Here is a 26,083-nt window from a genome sequence, read left to right on the forward strand (position 1 = left end):
GACCAACAAATAACAGGATGCCGTGTGAAAGAGCTCCAAAATGACATCTTGAATGGGACCAGGGCCATTTCCAGGTTGTGAACCACAATCCATCCCACCACAGACACCGAGCTGCCCTAATTCTCAGGTGACACCATGACTGACACTTATTCATATGCATATACGGCGTAGCACAACCCGTACATACACTTCCAGAAAATTTTGATTCCTCTTTGTAGCGAGTATAATTGGTTACAAGAGAAACACGTATTAGCAATCCTAAAAATAGGTTTGCATGACACTTAAAAGGCAAATCAATTTCTAAGACAGCAGTTCAGTTCCTTACAACTCAAAACCAAGCAAGACATCTGCATTTAAAATACAATTCCTTTATTTAAAGTTACACTAAGTGTATGTGTAGCATCTTTCTTATCTTCCATCAAAGCCTGTAATATTTCCCTTCGAAGATGTGACACCTGCTCTGAGAACGGCATAACAAGGGCTTCAAAGCTAACTGCAAGGTGGCTGGATACCCGATGTAGGAGTCTTGTTCTGTTGAGTTGATGTGCCATCTCTGCCATTTGTAGCCAGCTGTTCAAATGCTGTGCTCAATTAGCCATTTTTGTCACACTTTGATTTTTCTTCAAGCAGATCACAAGCTTACAGTTGCCTGCTCCTTAAACTCGGGTACTTAACAGCCACAGGGGAAATAAGACAGAGAGGTGTTTGCTTGCAATGTGTGTTCTTCATGCTTCATCCCAGAATTTCAGATCTCAAGGATAAGAAAGCAATTTATAAATCACGTAGTAAATAATTCATGGTCCTGTGTTGGAATGGGGTGAACACTGGGCCACCCAAGCAGCCCGCTTGATAAGACACAAGCCCAAAGACGCAACTCAGACTGACATCCCCAGTGCAGCCCCAGCCCCCAGGAGAGTGGTGGGACTGCTGGGAGCACCCAGCTGGCACCTACCCCAAACTCTGCTCTCCACAGCTTTCCACGGACAGTGCACATCGCATGGCTCTCAGCTAGACAAAGCTCATCATTCCCAGCATGAGAAGGGCTGCCCAGCCCTGCTATAATTGTTCCGGAACAATTTCTCAAATGGACTTTTTACCTACTTACCCCCATTTTGCTTATTCCAAGTACCAGACAATAATCCCTAATGCAAGTGGCCAAAAAACACACGGACACACAACCTCAGCCATCCACTTATCCCATTTATTTATTTCATGCCTGAGTTGAGGCTTATTAGCTAAGCAATGTGAGAGAATAGCAGAAAACAATGCCAGTACCTCATCCTACCACGGCAAACCCAGCACTCCAGGCAAACGCTGCTCTGGTGCAATCAATCCAGCTCTTCTACTGAGCTCTCGACAACTATAATGCCCCAAAAACCAATCCCATCATAATTGTGCTGCTCGCAGCTGAAAGAGGCACTGACTGCAACTGTTATTTAGCTGTCAAACTGAAAAGCTACAAATGTAAAACAGCAATTCACAAACGTGCTACATAGGTCAGATTTCTTCCTCGGGATTTTTGTTCTGGGAAGCTGAAAGACTGGAATACCCATCACTGATAGCTGAAGAAAATAAATGAACATGAAGGATCACAAAGCATCTGTCACCAACTGCACAAAGCGAGAGCACTCCATTATCTGAGCAGCACTTACAGGTTTTTGGGGAGGTTTTTTGTGCCTCATCTCCACACTGATCTTAGATGAAGACAACTCAAGGCTCATGCTCCTTTCCACAAAGGACAGTATGCTGAGTGGGCACAGACCCTCTGTCTTTACTCAGTTTGAGAGTTTATACTTCTTTTGCTCTACCACCACTTCTCTGCCCTAAATCTTCCCAATCCTGCTCAACCCTCTTCTCCCCACCTCCACCACCACCTGCCCTCCCTGTTCCTTAGGCTCCTCATCCTCCTCTCTCTTCCTTTGTTCAGAAGTTCCTGCTTGGGTCTCTGATGTTGGAGAAAGACTGGGCACCTCCCGTGTCACCCCACTCACTTTGTTCAAATTCCTGACTCTTCTGTCCCACCGGCTCTCCCTGGAGTCCTCCTCACCACCATCTCCACCCAGCTCCAGGCTCCTGGTGGCAGGCTGTGACCTTCATCACCTCTCCTACCAGGTTGTTCCTCACCCTTTCCACGTCCCAGCTAGGCAGCCCACAAACACACTCTGCACATGTCCCGCAGGAGCTCACCTTCAACTTACGGGGGCTGTATGAGACCACAACACCTTAGACAGGGAGAAGATGCCCAGCCTGAAGGAAAGCTGTGGTAATTCAGCTGCCAAGATACTGTTAAGATAGAAGATTTTTCTCTGGACCAAACTATGGCTTTGGGGTTTTTTTTGATTTGGAGGATGTTGTTGTTATAAGCTCTTAATTCTTGACAGACTTTCCTCAAAGGTAACAAAAGCCATATCCATCCTACAAAGGCAACACACTGGCAGATCCGAAGGTTTTGCTCCAAAACAGAAAGGGAGGGTGAGCAAACATGAACATCACCTTATTTTTAGCATGTTCCCAAGCAGTACTTTTTCCCCTATTGTCACCTTCAGAAATACCATAACTGCTTTTTTTTTTTTTTAATGTAACTCAGCTTGAATTAAATACCAAAATCAGGAAGATTTCAGCCTTATTAGCACTTATTCAAGAAAGCAATAAGCAGCTAGAAATAAAGTGTTATTTTCTGAGTTGATGCTAACAGTTTTATCTGTGCGCCTCCTCCATACATTATTTTTCAAACTTTCTCATTATATGCAGTGTATTATCTCTCGTACATACATCACATCTTCCTTCCTATGCCATTACTTCCTACAGTCCCCCTGACAATCTGTTCCATTAACTTATGCCACTGCTGCATAATGGCTAGGATAAGTGCTCTGATCCACCCACACAATTCCTGCTGAAGTTGTATTGACAGCTAGATAGATTCTGTTCTGGCCCTTGGATAGCACGAAGAACACTATTCATATGTATTACCAATTACTATTTCACCAGCTTAATGTCTACAGTTTCCTATTGAGTTTACAGGCTTGGCATTTAAAAATCTGAGGATTTCACAAGCACAAAAAGAATCCTGACCATCAATCCATGCGCTACCAAAACCATCATTTTACATGCAACATCACAGAGCAGTGATATCACTAGGAGCCAACAGGGTCTCAATTAAAGATAACCAAATATATTTTCTGTTAAAAAATATATATATATATATATATATATATATAAAAAATCAACTCTCCTAAATTCTACACAGGAAATGAGAAGTGCTCAGTTCTTAAAGCTAAGAATTAGGAGCCTTAATGCAATTTCATGACTAATTCCCTGTGATCTTCAGACAGACATTCAGGGTTGACTTCACCAGTGTATCTGCAGGTCATGATGTTAAGCAAGACAACACCTGACTTTCAGGCATCTGAGCTCAGAGGCAGAATCCACAGTCCAAGGTCCATCCCCAAAGTGCCTTATAAAAACCACGGGCAAAGTGGGATGGCTTAGAACAGGATTTCCAACAGCTAGCATGTAGCTCAGATACATAATTGCTAAAGAAGAAAGAAAGATGAGGGCATACAAAATGCTGGGTTTCTTTGCTTTTTGGGGCTGTAAGGAGACATTTGAGTTAGATGAGGAATTATAGCCTGAAACCATCGCCTAGAATTAAAGATAGCATCCAGATTTAACCCAGGACAGATGCAAGTTTGTTCTGCTTGAGCAGAAAACAGCTGGGAGCAAGTTATATGATGACTGGCGGTTGTGAGTATGCCTAGTGCAGTTCTGACCCCAAACATACAAGCAGAGGTGAAGCTCATTCATACTTGCCTGCAACATACCATGCCAGCACATCCTCGAGGGGGACATCATTTTGAACGAGACTCAAGGAGTTATGGTATTTCTGAAGATAATAATAGGGGAAAAAGTACTGCTTGGCAACGTGTAAGTTCCCAAGCACCAGCAGCTGAGGTGGGACCACAGGTCACAAGGTCCACATGTCCATGCTGCCAGCTGCATCTCTGTGCAAGAAGGTCTGGAAAGGGGCTCAGCCTCACCTCTGCCAGGCTGTCGGATTTGGTTCTTCCTAACAGCCGATAGTTAGGGCACTTATCTGAAACGGGCAGACAGATTGTATACACAGGGTCCTTTTCATTCATCTTAGCCCCCTGTCCCCTCAGAAGCCAGGAATGTTCTTTTCTCCACAACCTGGTCAGATAAAGGCATCCCCTTTACCCCTGTAAAAGGGGTGCATCAGTCATGCAATCACCAGCTGATAGCTCAGGAAAACTTTTAGTCCCTGCGGAAACAAAACAGTGACAAATCACGTGGCTCGGTTTACCAGATGAATCATTTGGCAAAACCGTGACTGCTGAAACTCTGTCATTTTTATTCTGGCTCTCTATTCAAGTCAATGAGTTTTATTGACGCAGTTGGAATGAATGATCTATGAGTGTGTTTAACATACCATACAAGACGCCACTGCCAGTACATAAAACGGATGAGTATACAGGTAATAAAAGCATGTGATACGTAGGAGCTTAATTAATGGGAAATTATTTCCCAGCTAGTTTTCACTACCATAAGTGCTCTTGTAGTAGAGGTTTTATAAATAGAAGATACGTAATTGCAGGCCTGGAAGACAGAATTTTTCAAAGAGCAGAAAGCAAACTATTACCAGCAGCAATTCAATTTTTCAGTCGAGGCACATCCCTTGCGCAGAGCTGAGTTTCTCCCTTGGAAGGTGGTATAAAACTCATTTCTTCTCTCTAGCCTATAGGAGTAAGAATTAAAGTCTTTACTCCCCTTGAGAATGTAGAAGCCACAGTTACTGAACGCTGCATCAAACTTACTCCATTCACAAGTGGGATAAGCACCTGCAAATTTCCTCTGGAATTAGATAGAACTAATTAGATAGAAGGACTTATTTTCCCCACAAGTTAGAGAAATTCTGCAACTACAAGGTTGTTATGATTTTGCTGATAAAGCACAAGAAAAAACAGGACCTATCCCATTCTCCTGAATCCATCTCTCTCTAGTGAGGACTGAAAACATTATGATTAAAGACAGAGGGAGAAAATTAATGCATGTGAGCAAAACAGTTAAATTTAGTTATTATGTTGTTCCTTTCCTTTATTGACTAAGGAAATGCTACACCCATCCTACCCATTTTCCACGCTAGCTCACCCTTTAAAAACACTAGCACAGCAGCAATTCACCTAGGAGATGAGAATTCAGAACACCTGGGATAAAAAATTTAAGGAAATTTATTCAGAATAACCTGAATATACTACACAGTCAAACCAAGTTCTCCAAAAGAAACTCGTAAATCTTTGTAACAGTCCTAAAACTCAATTGGAAAATAAATGAAAACAAGCAGTTGTGTATGAACAGGCACCGCAGAGCAATTTGAGTTGAACACAGCATTACTTTTGCATAGTGGGCTTAATTATTGATCTACCTTATGAATATTTCTGTGGAGCTGATGGAATTTGGCACGTGGCCAGCGATCCACTTTTAGCTTTCACTCTCAGCAGAAAGAACCTTTAACTCCTTGCTATAAATCCCATTTTCAGAAAGCAGTATTTTATTTTAGTATGGATCTGCAATTTAGGAAACCAAACCCTAGCAATTATTTTAAAGCTTTTCTTCTACCTAAGATGCATGACCTGGAAAATATACTCTTTAAGAAACTTCATATGAATTTTAAGTATAAACATCTCCCAATACAAAGCCAACTATTAAATAGCACTCTTTGGCAACATTTTTTTTATACTTCAGACACAGCAATACCCAGAGTAACAACTCTCCATTATTATTTACTTTTATTGGTGCAAGCTAGTCACCACTGTCCAGAGGAAGAGATGGACCCGGTGTGTCCATCATGGACCCCGCAAATGCTCTAACCCCTTGCTGGCACTTCTCAGCTGATCAGATGGGACATTACCAACGTAACACTAGTCACAAAAATAAAAAGCAATGCAAACTACCTCCCAGCCTGGCCATCAGATGATAAACTGCAGGCTGAGAGAGTCCTCACAGCTGGGAGGAAGGCTGGGGCAAGGGGCTGGAGAAGCAGCACCCCGGTGCACCCACAGCTCAGGAGCTCCATCACTGCTGGAGGCTGCAGCACCCACCAGCACCGTGGAAAATGGGATCTCTTCTTACTTGAGGGCAACCGACTCACTCCTCCTCCTCCTCCGGGACTCCCCAGCGCTGCATGGATCAAGAATAGGACAGGAAGGCGGAAAGGCCCTGGGACACATCTTCCTCCAGCTCCTCGCCATCCTCATCACTCCACTGGCAGTCGGGTGCAGGCAGCCCCCGTGGGGGCACTGCCCGGTCGGCGACTGAGCGCCCAGCAGCACCAAGCACCGCATGTGGATGCTGTGTTACCGGCCGTGGTTAGTCCACGCATCCTTTGGTACTCCTTCCACAGTGCAGCCTAATGCCATCAGGACTAGCACCATCCTTCCAGCCCACCAGTGCTCTGCATGCCACGCAGCAGCTTGCAGATTTGGGCCTTGATTACTTAACTGCTTATGCAACGGCACAAAACTGGGTATTTGGAGAGCAGTGATATCCTCCTGCAGTTAAATTTAATCTCTGAAAAGATGAAGCTATGTTAATGATCGTGGGGAAAAGGATTTCATTTGGTGGTCTGTACAGCACTAGCTGAAGATGTGCATTATTCCCCCTTTCCTGGGTCTTCCAGCCCACATTAAGAAAACTTTTTCATACTTGTTTTTCACAAAACTGTTTCTTTTTTCACAAAACTAAGTTTTAAGTAGATATGTGATTGTACGCTCAGCAGACCTCTCCGCTTCATCATAGGTACAAAACTATCAGAGTGAGGAACTGGACACAGGTTACTGTAACGGTCCTAGGGGAAACTGGAGAACGTCGTCCCCTGCACCATCCCTCTGGCTTTCAGGTAGCTTGTGCCACTGTATTATGTGTAACAGATAACTACTGGTTTAATTTAATGTGCTCTATCTAATTTAATTGACCTTTTCAGGCCTATTCGAAGCTACCTTCATAATCTATTCATTTTACTTCAGCAAAGCACAGACAGGCTTAATTAAATTAACTTTAAAATGCTGTCACTTGCATTTCAGATAAAGATCCTCTTGACATCAGAGGTTCTTAAGTAAACAGAAATCTTGGGAGGATATTTAATAAATAATACTCCAAGGCACAGTTGGTACACAGGGTCCTTTTCTAACATGCTTCTGATAGCTTCCACCTTCAACAGGCACCTTGCGCAAGCGGCTGCGCAGTCCTAGCTGCAGGCTGGAGTTAAACCATGGCACGCTTCTACCAAAAAAAAGCACTCAATGAGCTCTGACGGTAAGCCAGACTCAAAATTACCCACAATTTCTCCAGTTCTACTGGTCTCCAGCACTTCAGCTAACCTACCCTACTCCCTCACATCAAAAGGATAGGAGAATTTGATAACTTCTTTTGTGTATAAAACAATGCAAACTAACAGTTTGGAAATAAAAGACAGAATAATATTTGTTGTAGAAGAAAAGAGAAAGAAATGTACCGTAACTATAGAAGCCCAAGACTCCTCTAACTAAAGGTCTTGTGATTTAACAGAAGTTGAGAATGAAAAGAGAACAATGTATTAATTGTCTATTTTGTAAAAATGCAATACTTCATAATTGGTTTTAAACTACTGTGGGCTTTTTGTTATTTAAAGAACACTATGATTTTCTTTTAACAAATATAAAAAATTCCTAGCCAGAAAAACAATGTAGTAAAACCTATCCTCAGGCAGCTCCCTACAGTAGCAATGGAAGAGGAGTCAGACAAGGCCATCTCATAGGTGGAGGGCAGTGGGAATAAGTTACACCTGGAGCAGCAACTCTGCTTATCATCAGTGTTTATAATATTCCAACGAAAATCAAAAAAAGATACGTGGCTATTTCAAATCATGAAATGGAGCGGTTTTGGTGAAGTAAAAGTCCCAAGTAAGATGCTGACCTTCAGCTCCACCTACAGAAGAGAAGTGCAACATAAACCAGTCCCGGTTCAAGACGTAACTACATCTTAATTCTGCCGTGGCAGTGTTGTGTTAATCTCCACTTTGTTAAACATATCACTTACAGATTTATGGGGCAACTGGGTGGCTCAGGAGATTAGTAATGGGATACTGAGCACTGTCAGTTGTAGATTCAAATCCACCTCAGGTCAGGAGAGGTCAAAACAAAATGAGAGGGCATCACTGGTCCGTACAGCAGCTTTCTTTTCAGCATGCTCCGCAAAACCAAGGATTGAAGAGGATCAGAGAACAAACTACACCATTGGTCTTGGAGCGTCCCGTCAGGTTGGATATATATCAGCAAGAGGAAACAAATGAGATGCTTGCACCCCACTGCCTGCATTGTACGGTATTTATTCTGCAGAGAAAGCGCTTCACAAGCATAAAACTGTCACATTTGCAGCTGGGCTATATACTCATTCAGTCTCGCAGGGATTAATCCAGAGCCACTAATTTATTGTGTGACTGAATCCTGTGGATGGAGTTCCTGAAGGGTCTTGAAACCACACAGGTAATCCCAACAGCAACGAGCCCAGACCCCAACAGACAGCATATGCAGTGAGTCTGGGCACATCTCTGTTCCCCAAACTGACTCCCTTCACAATGACCTGTGCAGAGCCAAAATGCCGTCTACGTGGTGGCACACCATGGTGAGAACACGGCTCTCTGCTGAGAACATGCTCCACCAAACAGGGTTTAATTATTGTCATCCCATAATCACTGGTAGCAAACTGTAGGACCAACAGCAACACTGGTACGTGTAGATTATTTTCCTCTGCTCTCAAGAACTGAAAGATCTGAAATGTTCAAAAGCCCAGATTTATAGTGTCCAAAACAGGTGAGAAAGGAAGATACCAGCATCCATAACCTAATGGAGTAACAGTACTCCCAGAGATCTGGAAATAAGCCTCGCCCTTTGATACCTTGCTGGTCGAGTGCCTGATTCACTGGGAGACCAGTAACAACAACTTAGACTTGCTTCCTCATTTACAAACTGAGAGACTAAATGCCAGCAGTGCTGGGAGCTTGAATGTTTACTGACCTGATGTTGTAGCAGGGATTTAAAAGCACACAATATAACAGAAACGTTATCACTAGGCTGCCCCAGCCTCCTTTCATGCAATGTAATTAAAAACGAATGCACTGAAAATACATCAGAGAACGAAGGAAGAAGAATGGCAACACCACTACTTCTGTACTTCCCCCAACCTTTTCCATTGGAAAGTGATACCTAAAAGAAGAACTGAAAGGGCAGCAAGCAGTGCAGTGCTGTATCTAGTTTTATCTATAGAGATATTTGATGCACAGCTGCCCTGGCATTACCTTCTATTTTGTAGCTTGACTGTTTGCAGCCTAGATTCGTGTTGTCTCTTGGAAATATCCAGCTCTGCATCTCAACGACTGTAGTAACAGCTACAATTTGAGCATGGAAGAGCCTTCACAGAAGCTCAGATGTCGAGGCAGGCAGAGCAATTACCCTGTCACCAAGTAATGCAGACAAGTTGCTCCTGGCAACAAACCTCTTCAAACACGGACAGAGAACAGCCTTCACGGAACAGAGACCCCATGCACGAGCACAGCCATTTTGATGAGCGTCTGCGCATCCGCCACTTCTCTCCGTCCTCGTGCTGCGGACTCTCCAGCTCTTGGGGCAGACCCATCACTGTGAGGTCTGCGCTTCACAAGCGAAATGCACATCTAAAAGCTTATTTAATAAGAACATGGAGTGAGATTAGATCTTCCAGGAAGGAGCTGCAGTGTTTCATATGGCCTTTGATTCCCGCTACTCCTTTCACTCTGGTAACACTTCTATTGATTTGGTTTTACCTTTTCTTCTGATTCTTACCTAAATTTGCCCAGTTTCTTCTCGCCCTACCATTTCACCCCATTTAAGACAGGCAGGAGTGGAGGAGAAAGGAGGCAGCTCCCCTTTGGGAGGAACAAAGCCACCCGGCACTGGCCAAGCACAAGCCTGGTCACTTGGAGCTTCAGCTGTCGCCTGCATGAGCACCGGTTCCTGCCACCTGTACCCTCTGCATAGAGAGGAACCTGCTCACTCCCATCCATAACCTTACAACCAACAAGCTTCTGTTTCTTAGCTTGTTGCACTGATTTCCTTATACATATCTCATCTCATTATCTGGAGAAAACAAAAAGCAGAACTCTGTTTCACTTGATGTGTCCAAATCTCACAATTTTAGCACCAATCATCCAGTCTTCCTCAAGCTAAAGCATTTGGGAACGGGTAATTATACAAAAATAATAGTTTTTAGTAATAGGAAAAAAATAAGGATTATTTCTCTGATATAGTGGGGGCTAGGAAAGCTTAAATAAGAATCTGTTAAGCAGAGACCCCAACCCTATTTGTAAAACCCATATATTTGTGGGAGCAGGGTCATGATACTGCAAGTGCTTGGTTTGGTAATACTCAGCAATCATATTCCAATACAGGCACTCTTCATTTGTACCTCTAGTTCATAAAAATTGCATTAAGTAATTAGACAAGCAGAGACAAAAAAACCCATCCTTACAAAACCATTGCAACCCCTTCCAAACTAGAATTACTGCCTCCTCCATTTTTGCACCAGTTATCAGGAGGAAAACAGAGTATTTGAGAATCTGGTTTCTGCGTTTCTGATACTTTAATCCATCACTGACAAATTAAGTCAATCATCAAGAAATTCAGAATTGTTTAAATCTCATTCAAAATTCAAGTGGAACTGGTTCCAAATGGCTTTGCATTTGGGAGTGAGAACGGCTATGCCAGCTTGTCCTATACTGAGAAATTTGCGGTGGCAAGTTGTGCTGTCCTGGACAGCTGACAAAGGGGTTCCGATTGTGTTACTACACAGAATATAGCTCAAACTGTTACACAAATAATATGAATAAAAGTGATGTTATAGAGCTGGTTAAAACACACAAACAAACACAACAAAATACCCTCCTGTGAACTTCGTAACAACAAAGAGCTGCAGAATTTCTTTTTTAAATGCACTGCTTGGACCTTCTTTGGCAATTTTGGCTTTTTAATTGCAAAAATAGATTTTTCTGGCCCCTTCCTGTGCCCTCCCTGCAGCTAGAAACGCATTACAGCTTACATATACAGCACACCTCTTCTTACAGCACAGCAATGACATCGGCAGACCAGCCCCACTTTCTGCTAAGTTATCCAGAAACAGGCAATGCTGGCTGGAATTATCTGACACTAATTCTATTATCAGATTTAGTAATGCTGATATATTCCTTCTGCATTTCCCAAATCTTCAAAGCAGGGTACAATCTGGGCTGCCACACTCCATTCCCTTATAGTGTTCCAGAGGCACCAAGACGATGTTAACGCTTACACACGTGAGTGAAAGCCCTGGCACTGTTTCTTGACCCACTGCAATAAGGAAGATGAAGAAAGGACCATGACCTATAGAATGGCAGTCATATAAACAAAGTACCTGTCTTGTATGTAAATCATGATTCATATTCCTATTTCTCTCTAGCAGAAACAAATAAAATCTGCTAGACACAGGACTGTCAACGGGCAGAAAATAAGGAGGACAAGGAGAGTGCAAACAATCATTCAGACCTTTTCTTTGCATCAGCATAAGCAGTTGCTCTTCCTGTTAAGTCAGAGGCCATTCTGCTGACAGACTTCAACCTCCAGCCACCCTGCTTACCTTTAAGCTCATCATTTGGCTCTGTTTCCAAAAAAAACCCAAACTCCTTAGACCCGAAGCCACAGAGGTCTCTTGCCTTCGCCATCCTTGATGTTTATCCAATTTACAGTTCCTAGATCTCAAAGTCTCTAATACACATGCCGCTCCACACGGCAGTTTTTAATAATAATAAAATGCAAGCAGTTCCTGTTACACAAACTAGCTCAGCTCTGGAGATAACTGGTAAATGAACACAGTTTCCTCTCCACCTGGCCCTTCTCCCTGAAGAGGAGGGATAACTTTTCCCAGACAGACCGAGTGAGCAATGGCAGCAAAGAGGAGCTGCCCGCTTTCCCTTCGCAGCAGCTTACCTAGAGGCTGAGCACTGCCTGCTGCAGGCATCCTGGGCAGCAAGGCATCTTTATCAGCAGTGCTCTGCTTAGATGTTAATGAAAGAAACCAACCCAGGGCAGGATCAGAGCTGTACCAGCAGGACAGTGCTGCTGTCATTGCCCCTACACGGCTCTCAGCAGGAGCTGCTGCTGCCGCTCGCCAGCCAGAGGAGCAGCGGGGCTCCAGCGCTTGCCCCTGCACACCTACAACTGCATTCACACAGCTCAGCCACTGCGTGCGGTAGACATACATCTACACAGTTATTGATGGCTCTTTTGAAAAGCAGGACAGATACACAGCAATATTCTGCAAATCCTAAAGACAGAAGGTACCTCCCTCCAGGACAGAGTAATTGCTCTGAGTTCCCATGTCCACCAGCAAGACTACAGCTGCTTCAGCTTTCAGGCTTCCTGCGTTTTAAAGAGAGTGTCCCAAATGACTTTCTCAAAATGAAACGGAAGTGTGCACCAGCAGCTACCATAGTGCCAAAAATCAGAAAACCCTGAAGTTTAAACCACCAAACCCAATAACAAATAAGAGAAAAGCAAGGAGTATTTCCATTGTATAAACAGGGGACTAAAGAGCTGATAAGCCTACAGTCACCTGCAAGTCAAATCCAGGTTTGTTCAGTTCCAGCACAAAGTCTGAATCCAAACCAGGACAAACACAAGCTCTACTAAGGTGAACAGTTTAAGAGTTGCATCAAGTCAGAAGAGCAATGTGCTCAGCTCAGTTAAAATTGTACATTCATATAGTACTGCCTTTGCTGAAATAGCACATGTATGTATCATCAAACATAACAAGGAGATAGTTCACTTGATTTTCAGAAAAACAGAAGTCCCATATTAAGTGATATACTATTGAAAAATTCTGACAAAAGTGAACTTAAAACAAAAAAAATGTAAAAAATAAGGCAATAGTTCAGTCTGCTTCTAGAAAACAGACACATCCACTAGCTCTGCACACAGCCAGCCATCAGAAAGCCCTGGAGACAGCACCAGGAGCTGGATCCCGCTGCGGGAGCTCCCATCCTTGTGCCAGGAGGATGAACAGCCCAGAGGGCTGCTGAAGACAGCGCTTCTCACCGCTCCGACTGAGGCAGCCAGTTCTGCACTTACACATATTCCTAGCCATCTCAAATAAGCAGCCCTTAAAACAGCTTGATTAGACGATGGAGATAGCAATGACCCATCTCAACATTTTTTTCCCCAAAGGGGAGCAGTTCTGCAGGTGAGTCGGGTGTTTCCCAAGTTGGGCACTGACAACCAGGGGTTTCCACATCTCATTCTTTTTCCCAGCTCTGGCACTGGCTTACACATGAGCCCAGTATGAAACCACCATAGATGCTTCCATTTTTCTTCAGCTCTTAGCAGCAGAGTCCTTCCTTCCTCCCGCACAGAAAGAGAGAAGGCAACTCTTGAACAGTGCTTCACAGCTCAATGATCACATATGGTATGATTAAAATAAATTGTTTATGCTGGCAACAGTTTTGTTTGAAGTTTATGGCTGAGGTTATTCTATAATACTCAGAAAATCTGGGCTGCACATAAAGCAAGCAATGGGCAGAATAAATCCTCTATTACCAATATAAGCAAACATTTTTCTCAAGTGTAAAGAAACACATGCTCCTGTATAGCAAGATTAACTTTGCTTTAAGATTTCTTTGCATCATTGAACTACTTTGCTTTGAAGTTAAATTGTAAAAGATACCATAAAGTGAAAAATAATCAAGCCAATGTGTTTATCGAATGACAGCAAAGATTTCCACTGGGTATTTATGGGTGACCCAAAAGAGTGGTAAGAAAATAAGAAAGTATATATATAAGAAGGTTCTAAAAGGACTAAAAACAAACAAAATGTAATATAAAAAAGGAGAGAAAAAAATTAAAATGCAATATAAAAGGGAAGGGGGAAAAAACAGGTAACAGAAAAGGGGAGAGAAGTAGAGGATGGATACGACATGGGGGTAGCAGTTTGAGACAAACAAGTCAATCTTTAGTAGTGGCATTTTGTATGATTTGCATGGTGACAAAAATCAGTGTTGGGCTGTTAAAGAGGAATTGACTGCTGCAGTTGGAGAAGACTGAGCTGTATGGATGCAGACAACCGTGCAGTGCAACTGAAACAGCTACTAAGAGCATCAGCAGTAAAACCGAGGAGCAGTGTGGCTTCCCAGGGTCACAGAAGTCACTGCATTCTAAAAGGACACGTGGCACTGATCAAGCCATCAGCAAATCCTGTCAGGTAGACAGTGAACAAGGCAAGACGTATACATTTGCTGTGCCTGCTCCAGTTGAACTAGCTTCAACCACCTCTTCACGGAACATCACTGCATGTTATGAGCTAGTCTGATATACATATAGTTACAAACATAGATATATACATCCTCCAGCTGCATCCTGTGCTTCCCTCACCAGGCTCTAGTGCCTCCAAGTACAGCTGCTCAGCTATTTGTACTACAGAGCAATGTATTAAGAAAAAGCCAGATGACTTTCCTTACTAGATTTTTGGAACAGATTATTACTAAGTGAACAATATAAAATCTCAAAGCTCTTTGAGAAGTTGCAGCATTATCCACATCTCACTCTTGGCCTAAATACAGAGATTCAAGCAATTCAGGAGAACTGTATAGTCAAGAAAAGAGATTACAACTGCAGAAAAATCCAACTTCTGTTAACAGCTTTGCTAAAAATATTCACTAACCCAGTTACCCCAATTCAGATAACGGTCTCCTGCACATCTTTGCTAAGTGAGATAACAATTTAGCAGTCAGAATGATACTTGTGTACCAGAGACTCAACTTCCCTGCAGATTCCCAATGTGACTTTAAAAGTCAACTTTCACCCCCCAAAATAAGAGATCTTGTTTACCTCACAGGCTGCCACAAGGACAGTTGAATACAAAAAATTGACTCATAGCAACATTATCTAAGTAAATTCAATAATATTTCGTTCAGGAATACAGCAAAAGTTATTGCAAGCCTTTAGGCCATTTGACATACAGGAAAATGTGTTTTTCAGTATCACATCCTCCTCATGCAACAGAAATGTTTGACAACAACTTCAAAACCACCACAGTTTTCCGAGAATCCTAGTCCTCCCTGACCCAGAAGAGAGTCTCTTACACCAACCAAGAGCATCTCCTATCCATCATTATAACTAGGTAGCAGAGTAAGATTTCTTTTAGCAGAGAGTAAAGCACTAAAAAATAAATCACTTTTTTCAAAGACATCTAAGAGACAACTATTAAATATTTAAGTCCTTATCTCTGAATACTCATTTCTCATGAGGAAAAAATCCAACATTCTTGGTTTCAATTAGACTCTATCTCATAATTTGAAAATATGCACTTTCTGAAGCTGTCATGGGACCAATTATTGGTATTATAATGAGAATCTGATAACAATCACACGCATTTCCAGGACATCCCACAAAAAGTCAAGAACCAAAGAGGCCATAAACATAGAGAAACGGCTTGGCTCTTTCTAGTAGATGAATAAAATCAGGAATTCATCAGAAACACCACGCCTGTGACTCCACACCTTTAAGATATGAAGGATGCCATTTTGGATATTTTAAGGTAAAGGGTTTTTTTCTGTTGTGTTGGTTTTGGTTTCTTTTTAACTACGCAATATTTTCACACTCCAAAATCCAATAAAATTGAATAAAGGTATTTTCCCAGTTCACAAAGCCATCACACAGACAAGCACCATTATCCAACATGCACCTTCCAATGGAGCTAGAAAAGCAAACATTGGCGACACCGCAGACAAGTCAAAAGTGTCAAGCAATTACTGAGCAACTCTAAATCACTTTTCTGTTCCTATCCCTGCAGCGTCAGCTAAAGCACAGCTTACCCTGTATTGCACACCCAGGCTGCTGTCTCAAATGACTTGGATCCAGTGTCCCTCCATTTCTTCTGCCCGCTGCCAAAGCAGAGCTCTGCTGCTGCACCCTGCAGCATCCTGGTTCTCAACAGCAGAATTGAGAACAGAACCAAGACTCATTCCCACACAGATACACGGTTTTTCAGTCATCTGAGTAACTTAGTAACTATCTTTTCAGAATGAGTCTTACCTTGGCTTGACCTCTGAGCTTTAAAAGGCTGCAACAACACAAAAGCAAACAAAAGAGGGAAAGTAAAGGGTCTGAAAGTAGTTGGTAGGTAATTGTGTTTGGTCTTGTTTGGCTACATTAAGACACAAGATGTCAAGCTCAAAAGGATCCAACAAAAACAGACACAAAACATCCTGTGCACAGGACTGTTGTCTATGTTAAGAAAAAAACCCACAAATAAATCCCCCTGTGTAGAAGAGATCTTTTGATGAAAACATTCCTGCCAAACGCACTTTTGTATTCAACAAAACCAGCCAGAATTTAACAAGAAATGCATCAGCAACCAGACCGTCCCAAGCCATGAAAGCTAATAGGTGGAAATTAGATTACGTGTGTTTCTTTTCCAAGCAGAGAACAGATCGCCCCGTTCATTTGTTTCTTCTATGCCACTGCCCCCTTTTCAGCACTTGTCCACAACTCCCCTTCTCCCTACACATACGGTATCACCGATGAAATGACACGGCTCAGTTTATGCACACTGAAGTCTTCAAACAAAAGAATGGACAAATACCAGCGACGGAATATTTAACTTCCATTTAACATTTTCCTCAGCAGAAGGAAAAGCCCACCTTTAAGAAAACACAATTGTGAGACCTGCAGGTGTTGCAGCTCTGCAACTTGCTGCTCTGATACAGCACTTACAGAGTTAGGAATGGACCTGGAGGCACATCAGGCATTTCAGAATGACTACATTTGGAAGAAAACAAAACAAATCCTAAGGTGAGTCATTTTAATGATAACAAGAACAACACCAAATATGATACCAAGGGTGTCAGCAATCTATTAAAAACTGCCAAGAAAAACTAAATTAAATAATCTCTCCTCCTAAATATCTGTTTTTACAGAAGCATTCCTGTAATCCCCCAAAAATTATCTCAAGCCTCAAAAAATCCTCAAAAAAATACCACAGAGAAAAGCACATTAATATTAAAGACTTATAAGTGGCATTTCATCCTTCATTTTATCTTTTGTAATGGCTTTTATTCTTCTCGCACAGTTTGAAACACTGAAACAATATGTGGAGATGTAAGTACACATCACTCCCCACCAGCTTCCTCACTGCACATTAAGCCTTCGTTTAGTGCAAGAAGCTTCAGGAGAAATCATCTCCAACCATGCAGAAAAAAAAAGTACTCCCAAATTTCCCCAAATACCGATAAATCAGACTGTACCAGACTGAACAGCCATTTGCAAAAATGGATCCAAACACCAGTGACTAACTACGGCATCTCAGGGGAAGGAAACAAAGACTGTAACAAGCTGGAAGGAGATACAGGAACACAGGCACCGAATGGTCTAAACCTTCTGGTCTAAACCAAATGCATCCTGCAGGAGCTACCAGAGGAAAAAAGACATTGAGAGTGACACGAGACTACATTTTCCAGTTGTTTGACAATCCAGCTTGTTGAAATATATCATCTATATTTTAAATTTCAAAGCTTTAAGTAGGAATCCATGTTTTGCCCAGGACAGGTATGCCGGATGAAGATATTTTTAGAGAAGGATACCCAAATGGGATTAGAAAAAGATTTAAAAAAGCCTTCAATGCCCTGAGGAAAGACAAAAGGGAAATTGCTCTGGTGAAAAAATAGTAAGCATTGTATTTTGAGTAAATCATCTTTCTAGCACCACCAACAATAAATAGAAGCTATTTTCACACCTTATTTCTCATTACATTTTTAGAGAACAGAAATGCACGTACAACTTCATCCAAGAAGTACCCATTGATCCGTGTTGAATAATTTCCCCCAGTTCAGCACTTACAGACAAGCTTGAAAGAATATCCCTTCCAGAAGAGAAACAGCTGAGGATTCAGAAAAGAAACAAACAGAAATACCCAAACCACAGTGTCCCTGCAGAAGTGACTATCTATGCTTAAATCTAGCATGAATGTGCCAAGCAGCACTTAACAAGCCAAGGATTTTGCTTCGAACTTCAACTTGGAGGAAAGTATCTCCATCTCGGGAGCATCTTAGAAAACTGGTTTGGCACCAGCAGAGTCCCGGGAGACGAATCGGCTGCAGCCCATCCCGACACCTGCAGTGCAGCCTGGGGGAACCCCCCAGAGCATCACTACCCACCGGACTCAGGCAGACAGGAGGGTGTTGCTCATGCCACTCACCACCCTCTTAATAATGCCATGCTCTGCCCCTGTGCAACGTTTCAAAGCTCTACATGCGACAAATCACCATGCAAACCCACTTTTCCTTTGGAAAGCTGCCTCCCTATCTCATACCGACCCAGTCCAGGTTGTGGGATTGGACAGATGCAAAGCCTGGTGGAGAAGGAGAACATCTGGGGTTTGGAGAAGCTCAGAGATGTTTTCCAAGCCCTTCTCAAGACAGATTTTCTTCACCGACTTATATTACGGGAGAGTAAGTAATGTTGTACATTACATTTGCTTCAGTGCTTTATGGAAGTATTGCTGTGTGAAAGAAATAAATGTATTATATTTTTTGATAATTAGATCCAGAACCATTTCATTGTTTAGCCAACACACTGTAAAAACAGAACCAAAAAACTACTGTGCCAGTCATCTTATCAGTCCCAGGATTTTAACTTTCTACACAAGCTCCTGAAAATAAGTGTGAAGCACAGCAGGAAAACAACTACTCTTCAAAAATCAAGCACGCAAGCAGCTCCCTGAATGGCTACCACACCAGTTCTTCAGTAAATAAAATTGTTTTTTCTGCAAGGCACAGAAAAGCCACCCAGACCCAGTGGAATCATCTTGTATTTGTTCTTTCCTAAATGAAGAGCAACGTGGTATGATCTACAGGCTTCCTCTTCTTCCTGAGATACCTACTGGCTTCAGCTACTAAGAGAAATCACCCAAAAAAAGCAAGTGCCAGATCTGTCAGTCTTGTGCTGCTGCTGCTCTGGAAATAGTCTGACCTGAAAGCAACATAGCCCAAAGCTACAGGGGAATGAGCACAGCACATCGTGGTACATCTCATGCACCAAACAGGAAAATGCAGCAGGTTAGAGACATTCGCAGCTTATGCCAGGGTACAGGAAAATCTTAGGGTGTAGGAGGATTAGCAACACTTTCGAAACAAACAGCTCCCACAAAGGTATTTGTCAGCTCTTGGTGTCTTCAGATACCATCAATTCCATATAAATGTCATGCGTAGCTATGCCAGCCACTTGTATCTCACAGCAGTCCTTCACAAAAGCTTTCATACAAAACTTGCTCAGTCTTCACTGGAAAAGAAGAGTTGAACAGAGGTGGAAAACACACCAAAGATGCTGGGAGACAAAGCAAGCATTAGGTTCCCAGATTGAGCCTTCTGCTAGGAAAACAGCATGCTACATATCCATTGACATATTTTATACCGAGACAGAAATCCCACCTCACTTCACATCCTACATCAAACCAGTATGAGCTTTTTATAAAAGGTATTTACAGATAAGTCATGAACAAACCCTCTACAAACAGAATTGCTGTGTATTTTGAAATAGAGATGGATGCTTGGCTTTTGTTAGAAGCACAATGTACCACACCCCATGAAAAATGTCATGCAGCACAGGGTAGATTTTTAATTTTTTTTTTTTTTAACTAGTCATTTATCTACTATCCCAAGGGGTTTTTGTGGATCTGTCTTAACCACAGAATGACAACTGCCTACAGAGATGTCTGTAAAGGAGGGACTTAAGAACACGACTTTTTATCATCTGTATAAACTCTACTGACTTTACTGGTGAACATGAAATAAAAGGTAAAATGTATCCAGATATTCTAGGGATGCAAATAAGTGAAAATCTCTCCACAAGGCAACATTGCAAACAGTACTATAGCAGAAAATATTAAAAAAAAAACCACAACCCTGCTCAGATTCCACCCCACCTGCTTCAAAGGAATCAGTCATCAATTTTTGTTTTCTTTTACTTCATGGAATATGACACTGCAAAACAGCAATAAGCATTGCAAGGCAACAGAGTATCAGGTGATGATATTTTTGTTTGTCTTAGGCACAATAGTTAGTTATGTGGAATGTTTCATGGATGAAACAACAGAATTTTCACGCATGTGAGTAATGCGCGATCCCACAGGGCCCCTCCCATTGCCCCTGTAGGTCTCCGCTGGTTTTCCCAGGGGCAGTCTGCTGCAGGAGCTGGTGGAATTCCGCTAAAACCCCCAGCGCAGGCAGCCAGGGGCCGAGGAAGGCTCTGCGCTGCCCGCCTGACACCGAGCACGCAGCAGAGAACTGCAGTGCTCAGCAGCTCCTGCTAAGCTGGGCTTTACTCACACTGCAGCTCAAAAACCAGCTGACAACCAGAATGAAGAGTCTTTTATCCTCTTTCTGGTAATATTAACATGAGGTTTCTGAGCTGGCTAGAAAGATTCAATTTAGGCATTCTCCTTTCTAAACAGGAGATATTTGCCTGAAAAATCAGTTTCAGATCAGTCTTGTGCTAAAAGGGAAGTGGTCACTCTAGTCCTAACAGAGAAGGAGGTGAAAATACTCCTTCACAACTAAATTCCTCTATTGTTTACAACAGGGGAGGGGGAAAAGAGCTGGAAGCACTCTCCCGCATAAACCTAAACCAGAAAAGCATCCTCAGGGAGGGCATCCCACCAGGTGCTGAGCCTCTCTGCATCCTTCCTTTGCAGATGCTCAGGAATAAAAGCACTCAGAGGAACAGGGGAAACACGAAGAAACCACACGCCATAAGACTGCCTCAGTTGCTTACTACAGCAAACAGCTCCACGCTCTCCAACAAGACTGTAAGAAGCAAGCCAGCTAAAAAAATACATTTTTAGGTATGTCAGCCAACACAATCAATCGGAGAGTCACCTTGAGGTTGCAGAGGAGCAGAAACATAAAATGAAACTGCAGTCTTTTGAGACTGTTGGGTAGCTAACCACAAAAGAAGGAGATGGATTTACCACTATCACCTTTTCCTGCCATGGTTAAAGATGAGATACATCTAAAAGGCTTTTATATTTAAAACTTTAAAGTAGATTCAAAATCCAGTGGGTTTTCTCTGTTTTAACCAGAGGAAAATTTAAGGTAAGACATTTTAATCTTCCATGCTTCACTGCGTTGCATGTGCAAAGCTCATGAAGACGGATGGAAGAGGACAGAATATAAGACACGGGGTCAAATCCCAATTCTGAGGTGTTTAACTGGTTTGAACAGTTAGGACATTGTCCTAAGACTTCCCCGACAAAGAGCTCTGAACCATGCAGCCACAGGCATCGTAGAGATACAGCTTTAGTCAAGGCATGAAAGATATCCTGGGGAAACTCAAGCCTAAGTTGTTAAACTTCCTTCATTGCTGCTTGTTTTCAAGAAATATCATCAAGTTGTGATCTTTAATTTTTGTTGGAAAATTTACTCAAGGCACTGGAGAAGTATAATGGGAGGAGATGGTGGGAGGTTCAGAAAGAAAGCATTTTCCCCACAATTGTTTGTTGGGAAGGAGAAGTAAATTTGTTCAGACTCACTAGTCAGGAAAAAAATTGACATTTCCTTTAAATCATTTATATTTTAATTTTTCCTTACGTGATGGCAGAATTCCTCGGGGCAGCGGGGGGGGAGAATGGGGGGGAAAGGGCGTGTTGGTGGCTTTGGTTGGTTTTTTTAAATTTTAACAGAATCTCTTTCTTTCCAATATTTTATGGAACAAAAATAAAAGCTGCATTGCAGTGTTTTTCAAATGCTATAGTAAAACACACACACAAAAGTGTTTGGTTCTGGTTTATTTTTGCTTTATGTAATGTTTCTAAGAGCTTTTGAAGGCTAAAATACTGCTTTTCTAGAAGGAAGGCCACTCTGATAGAGCCTTCCACCAGAATTATGATTCCTTCCCCCTGCCAGGCATTATTTGTTGGATGTAAGCAGTCACTCTAAACCAGTAAATAATAACAAATGGTACTGCTTTCTACTAACGTACTGCAGTGGCATCCACTGTAGATCAAGTTACACTAAAGCTCAATGAGCTCGGTACTGCGAATAAAGAAGACAAAGAATATGGAAAGATTTTCATGTTCATTTACACCTACAAAACTACAAATATCCCCAGGGAACCTGAGCCGGATGGTTTCTCTTTGAAAAAAAAGCAGCAGTATTTGAGGATATATTTCACTAGTTAAGATGACTAAAATGTGCGCCTAAAAAAGACCTGTGGTTTGCCCTGTGAAGGGAAAGGAAAGCCATACTCTAAGCTTCTGACTAGATTTTCAAGATGGAAAATAAGCCCCAAAAAATGATCCTGCCAAAGTGAACATATATATATCTAAAAATAAATGTTTATATGTATTCCTATAAATAAATAGATACATGCACTTTTCTTGTTTATCTCTAGCTACTTTTTTAAACTTCCATGGTAGGAAATTGACAGTTGCTGGTATTTTTCCTTTTTACCTTTGCTAAAGGAATTATATCCTGTCTGCAAGATATAGATATCTTTTTCAAAGCATCACAGTTACTGTTTTCCCAGACAACCGATACTTTCTAGAGAAAGATACATCATATACTTGCACATTCGCTTAGGTGGGATAAAAAAATTCTAAATTATGCTTCTCTTAAAAAGATAACATTGTTAAAGGATTTGCAGTAGATGTATTTTAATCTACTTTTAATACATCTGAGGGTTTATTTATTTAAAGGGGGGACGGCATTTTGCTGACTTTTGTTTCTTTAGCATCCAAATGACTGTGCTACAGTAACGCTTTCGTTCCAAGTATTTGTTGACCAAAGACAGCCTTCAATTGCTGACTGAGATTGGTAACTAATTTGATTATTCTATTGTTAACAGACTGTTCTGGGTGTTACGACTTTAACCTTCAGATAAAGAAAATTAATTTGGCTACACAGAAAACATTTAATAAAAACAAATTAAGAAAAAACGAGTTAGCCATGTATGTCCAGAATTGAGTAATTTTTTTCTTTGCTTTTCCATAACAGTCTTGCAACTTTCATGAAAAAAGTTTCTTAAAAACTCGAGGTTTTAATAAGAACCTTGACAAATCATACAAGAAATCGCTCATTCTTTGTATCATCAATTAGTTTTAAGATCTCCTTATCATAGTACAGTATGGATCATATCATCGGTTTAACCACAGTAGACCAATATATAAAACAAAGCACCAAAGACATGGTCTGGTTAGACAGTAAACCAAAAATATAACTCAAGTGCTCGGTACTATCTATGAACACCCACCAACATGAGCACCATCAGCCTCCTGAACACAACCCCAGCCAAGCCACCTGCTTTGGAAAGCTCGGGCTGCGGGAAGGAAAAGCAAAAGGCACTTTGCCGTGCAGGGCTGACGAACGCGCTGCGCCATATTCAACACTTGTCCAAGGAGCCACGGAGGGCCCTGACACACGCACGCTTTGTTCATTTTAAAGCCTTTGCTCTTGTGAACAGCCCACAAAGCATGTTTTCCCCTACAAAACGCAGGGAAAACGCAGAGTTTGGATATGTCATTGCTATAAGCTGGTAGTGACTTGATGTTTAAATTCGGTTTTTTTCCAATGAGAGGAAAAAAAACTTCACCTTGCGTGGATCATTTTAACTAATGGTGCTTGTGCACCGGTTGTTCCGCAGGGACTCGGCGGGTCCTGCCAGTGCCGCCCAGCAGCCACCAGACACCACCAGCGCTGCCCAGCAGCCAGGCGGGACGAGCACAGCGCACCCCCCCGCCGGGACACCGCCTCTCCCGGGGGAGCAGCCCGGCATTCCGCAGCCGGCTCGGCTTTTTGTCTCGCCCCGCAGTGCTCCGCGCTGGCGGGGGATGCTGCGCGGGTGCGGAGGATGCTGCGCGGCCCCGGGGGCGCGGACGGCCGCCCCCGCGGAGCGCCGGCGAGCATGCCCAGTCACCGGCATGACATCAGCGCCGCCGCCGGCGGCCGCCCCCGCGCCCCCACCCCTCACCGGGCCCGGTGGGCGACCCAGGGGAGCGGGGAGCCCAGACCCCGAACAGGAGCTGGGGGAGACCCAGCCCCGCCGGAGGAGAGCGGGGAGCGCCGCCGCCCCTCCCTCGCTCCGCCGCAGCGGGAACAATGGGCGCGGGGCCCGGCGGCGGGTGCGGGACCGCCGGGAGGGGATGCTCTCCCCGGGGAGGGGGGATGCTCGCCCCGTCACGGCGCCGCGCGGTGGGGAGAGAGGGTCTGCGGCAAACTCACCCCGATGACCACCGTCTCCTCGCCCTTGAATTTGGGGATGAATTTGTCCCCCCGGAGGATCTCTGCCTCGTTGAGGGGCCGGAACCGGCACATCACTTTGATGCTGCACTCTGCGGGATCCGCCATCTCGGCGGGCGGGCGGGCGCCGGCCGCAGGGAGCGAGGCGCTCCGCCGGGCAGGTGCCGCAGACGCCGGCTGGCCCCGGCCCCCGCCCCGGCGCGGCTGCGCGGTGCGGGGCGGGGCGGTGCGGCGCGCAGCCTGCGCCCCCTCAGCCGCTCCTGAGCCTCCCCTCAGCGCCCCCGGGCTCCGCCGCAGCGCGCGGGGGCTGCCGGGAGGCGTAGTCCGCGCGGCAGGTGGCGGCCGCCAACGGCTCTAACGGTCCCAACGGCTTCGCCTCAGCGGCGGCCCCCTCACGGCCGCCAAGGAGCGAAGGGAGGGCCGGACCGCTTTCCCCACCACCTCTTCGTTAATTATAGCGATTAACGGAGGACTACGGTTATGCTCGACAGCGGGGGTGTATCAAACAAAACCGCACAACAGGGAGCAGGTATTTCGTTTTCACCTGGCTTTGTCTGCCCCAGTTTTAGGCCTCCAGGTGCGGCTGCTCTCTCAGGGAAAAGGAGAGGAAGGAGGAGAAGAGAGTGGACACCTGTGCTCCAACAGATCTATGACCAGGTTAAAGGACATTTATTCCTGGGAGAGAGCCCAGGGATGTAATCAACACCAATGCTTCCCTTCATTACATTACCCTTATTTTCTGTGAGGAAAAGAAGCAGCAATAGCATATGCGGGTGACGCTTTGACCTTGTTAAATTTACAAGAAGTTTGTCACACTGCAGTCAGTGAATCAGCATCTGGGAAAGACAAAGTCTGGAGCCTGTTCCTACACTTCAGGGGTGCTGTCCTCCTCCTCCTCCCCTTCGCTCACTGACAAGAAGCATGGCCATATTTCTTTCTTGCCTGCTAAAAACACCAGCAACTTACCCTCCTGCCTCCAACCCTGTGCCAAAGCTAGTTCATTTCACTGTATGAAAGTCATCTGAAACAGTCTGACATAGCACAAGTAGTCTTCTCCTCCTCCATTTTTCCCCTACACATATCTTTAAGCAGTCTACCTCCTTGCAACAACTGTTGCTGTCGTTAGGAAAGCAGGAGACAGCCCCTAGCCTTCAGCTACTCCTGAAACAGGTTTCCTCCAAAGAACAGAGCACCAGTTTCATTAAATCCTCCTCAGTCACAGAATTAAGATGACAGTGGTCAGTTCTTCAGCATTTCTACGGAGATTTCCATTTCTTCTAGCCCCAGCAGTTGTCCTCATTACCCGATGTGGATGTGAGAAGAGCAGGCTACTTACAAAGGCTCTCGTGCCCTTCTTAAAAGCAATTACATCAGGGAGAGTTAGCAATGTGCAGTATGTGATAAGACATTATTACATAATGTGATTTATTCCCATGGATTACCAATTATCTAGCCCTTTTATTTCTCTTATGTTTCAAGCTTTTACCCTGAATAGCAAATTCGTAAGTCATGACAAGTAGGGGCTTAGTCATAAAGGACAACCATTTCGATGAATTAATCCGTATTTTTCTCCATTATTGAGAGCTCATTTTGTAGCAAGATAGGCGAACCTCTATTTTCCTATTAGAGTAGGTATAATCTCCAATCAGTAAGAATGCACTGAAGAGCCATCTCTTCTTCGCAATTCTCTCACAAACAATACCACGTTATCTGTATTGTAGACAATACCATATTGTCACAAAGCTG

The 26,083-nt window shown here is 43.5% G+C and overlaps 1 protein-coding gene across 4 annotated transcripts in view; it reads right to left on the minus strand.

Moving 5' to 3' along the window:
• KIF5C (kinesin family member 5C) overlaps positions 1 to 24,565 on the minus strand; it is an 85,440-nt gene extending 60,875 nt beyond the window's left edge. For 3 of the 4 annotated variants that reach the window (XR_010071953.1, XM_063341155.1, XM_063341156.1), the window contains exon 1: positions 24,320 to 24,564. Coding sequence is in view for 2 of the 4 variants with exons in the window: in XM_063341155.1 (XP_063197225.1) it covers positions 24,320 to 24,445 (126 nt within the window). In the remaining 2 variants the exon portion in view is untranslated. Of the gene's footprint in view, positions 1 to 24,319 lie in introns of all 4 variants that reach the window. The other variant, XR_010071954.1, reaches the window with a different exon arrangement.
• Between the last annotated feature and the right edge of the window lie 1,518 nt (positions 24,566 to 26,083).

This window comes from Chroicocephalus ridibundus, chromosome 7 (genome assembly GCF_963924245.1).
Source record: "Chroicocephalus ridibundus chromosome 7, bChrRid1.1, whole genome shotgun sequence".
NCBI lineage: Eukaryota > Metazoa > Chordata > Aves > Charadriiformes > Laridae > Chroicocephalus > Chroicocephalus ridibundus.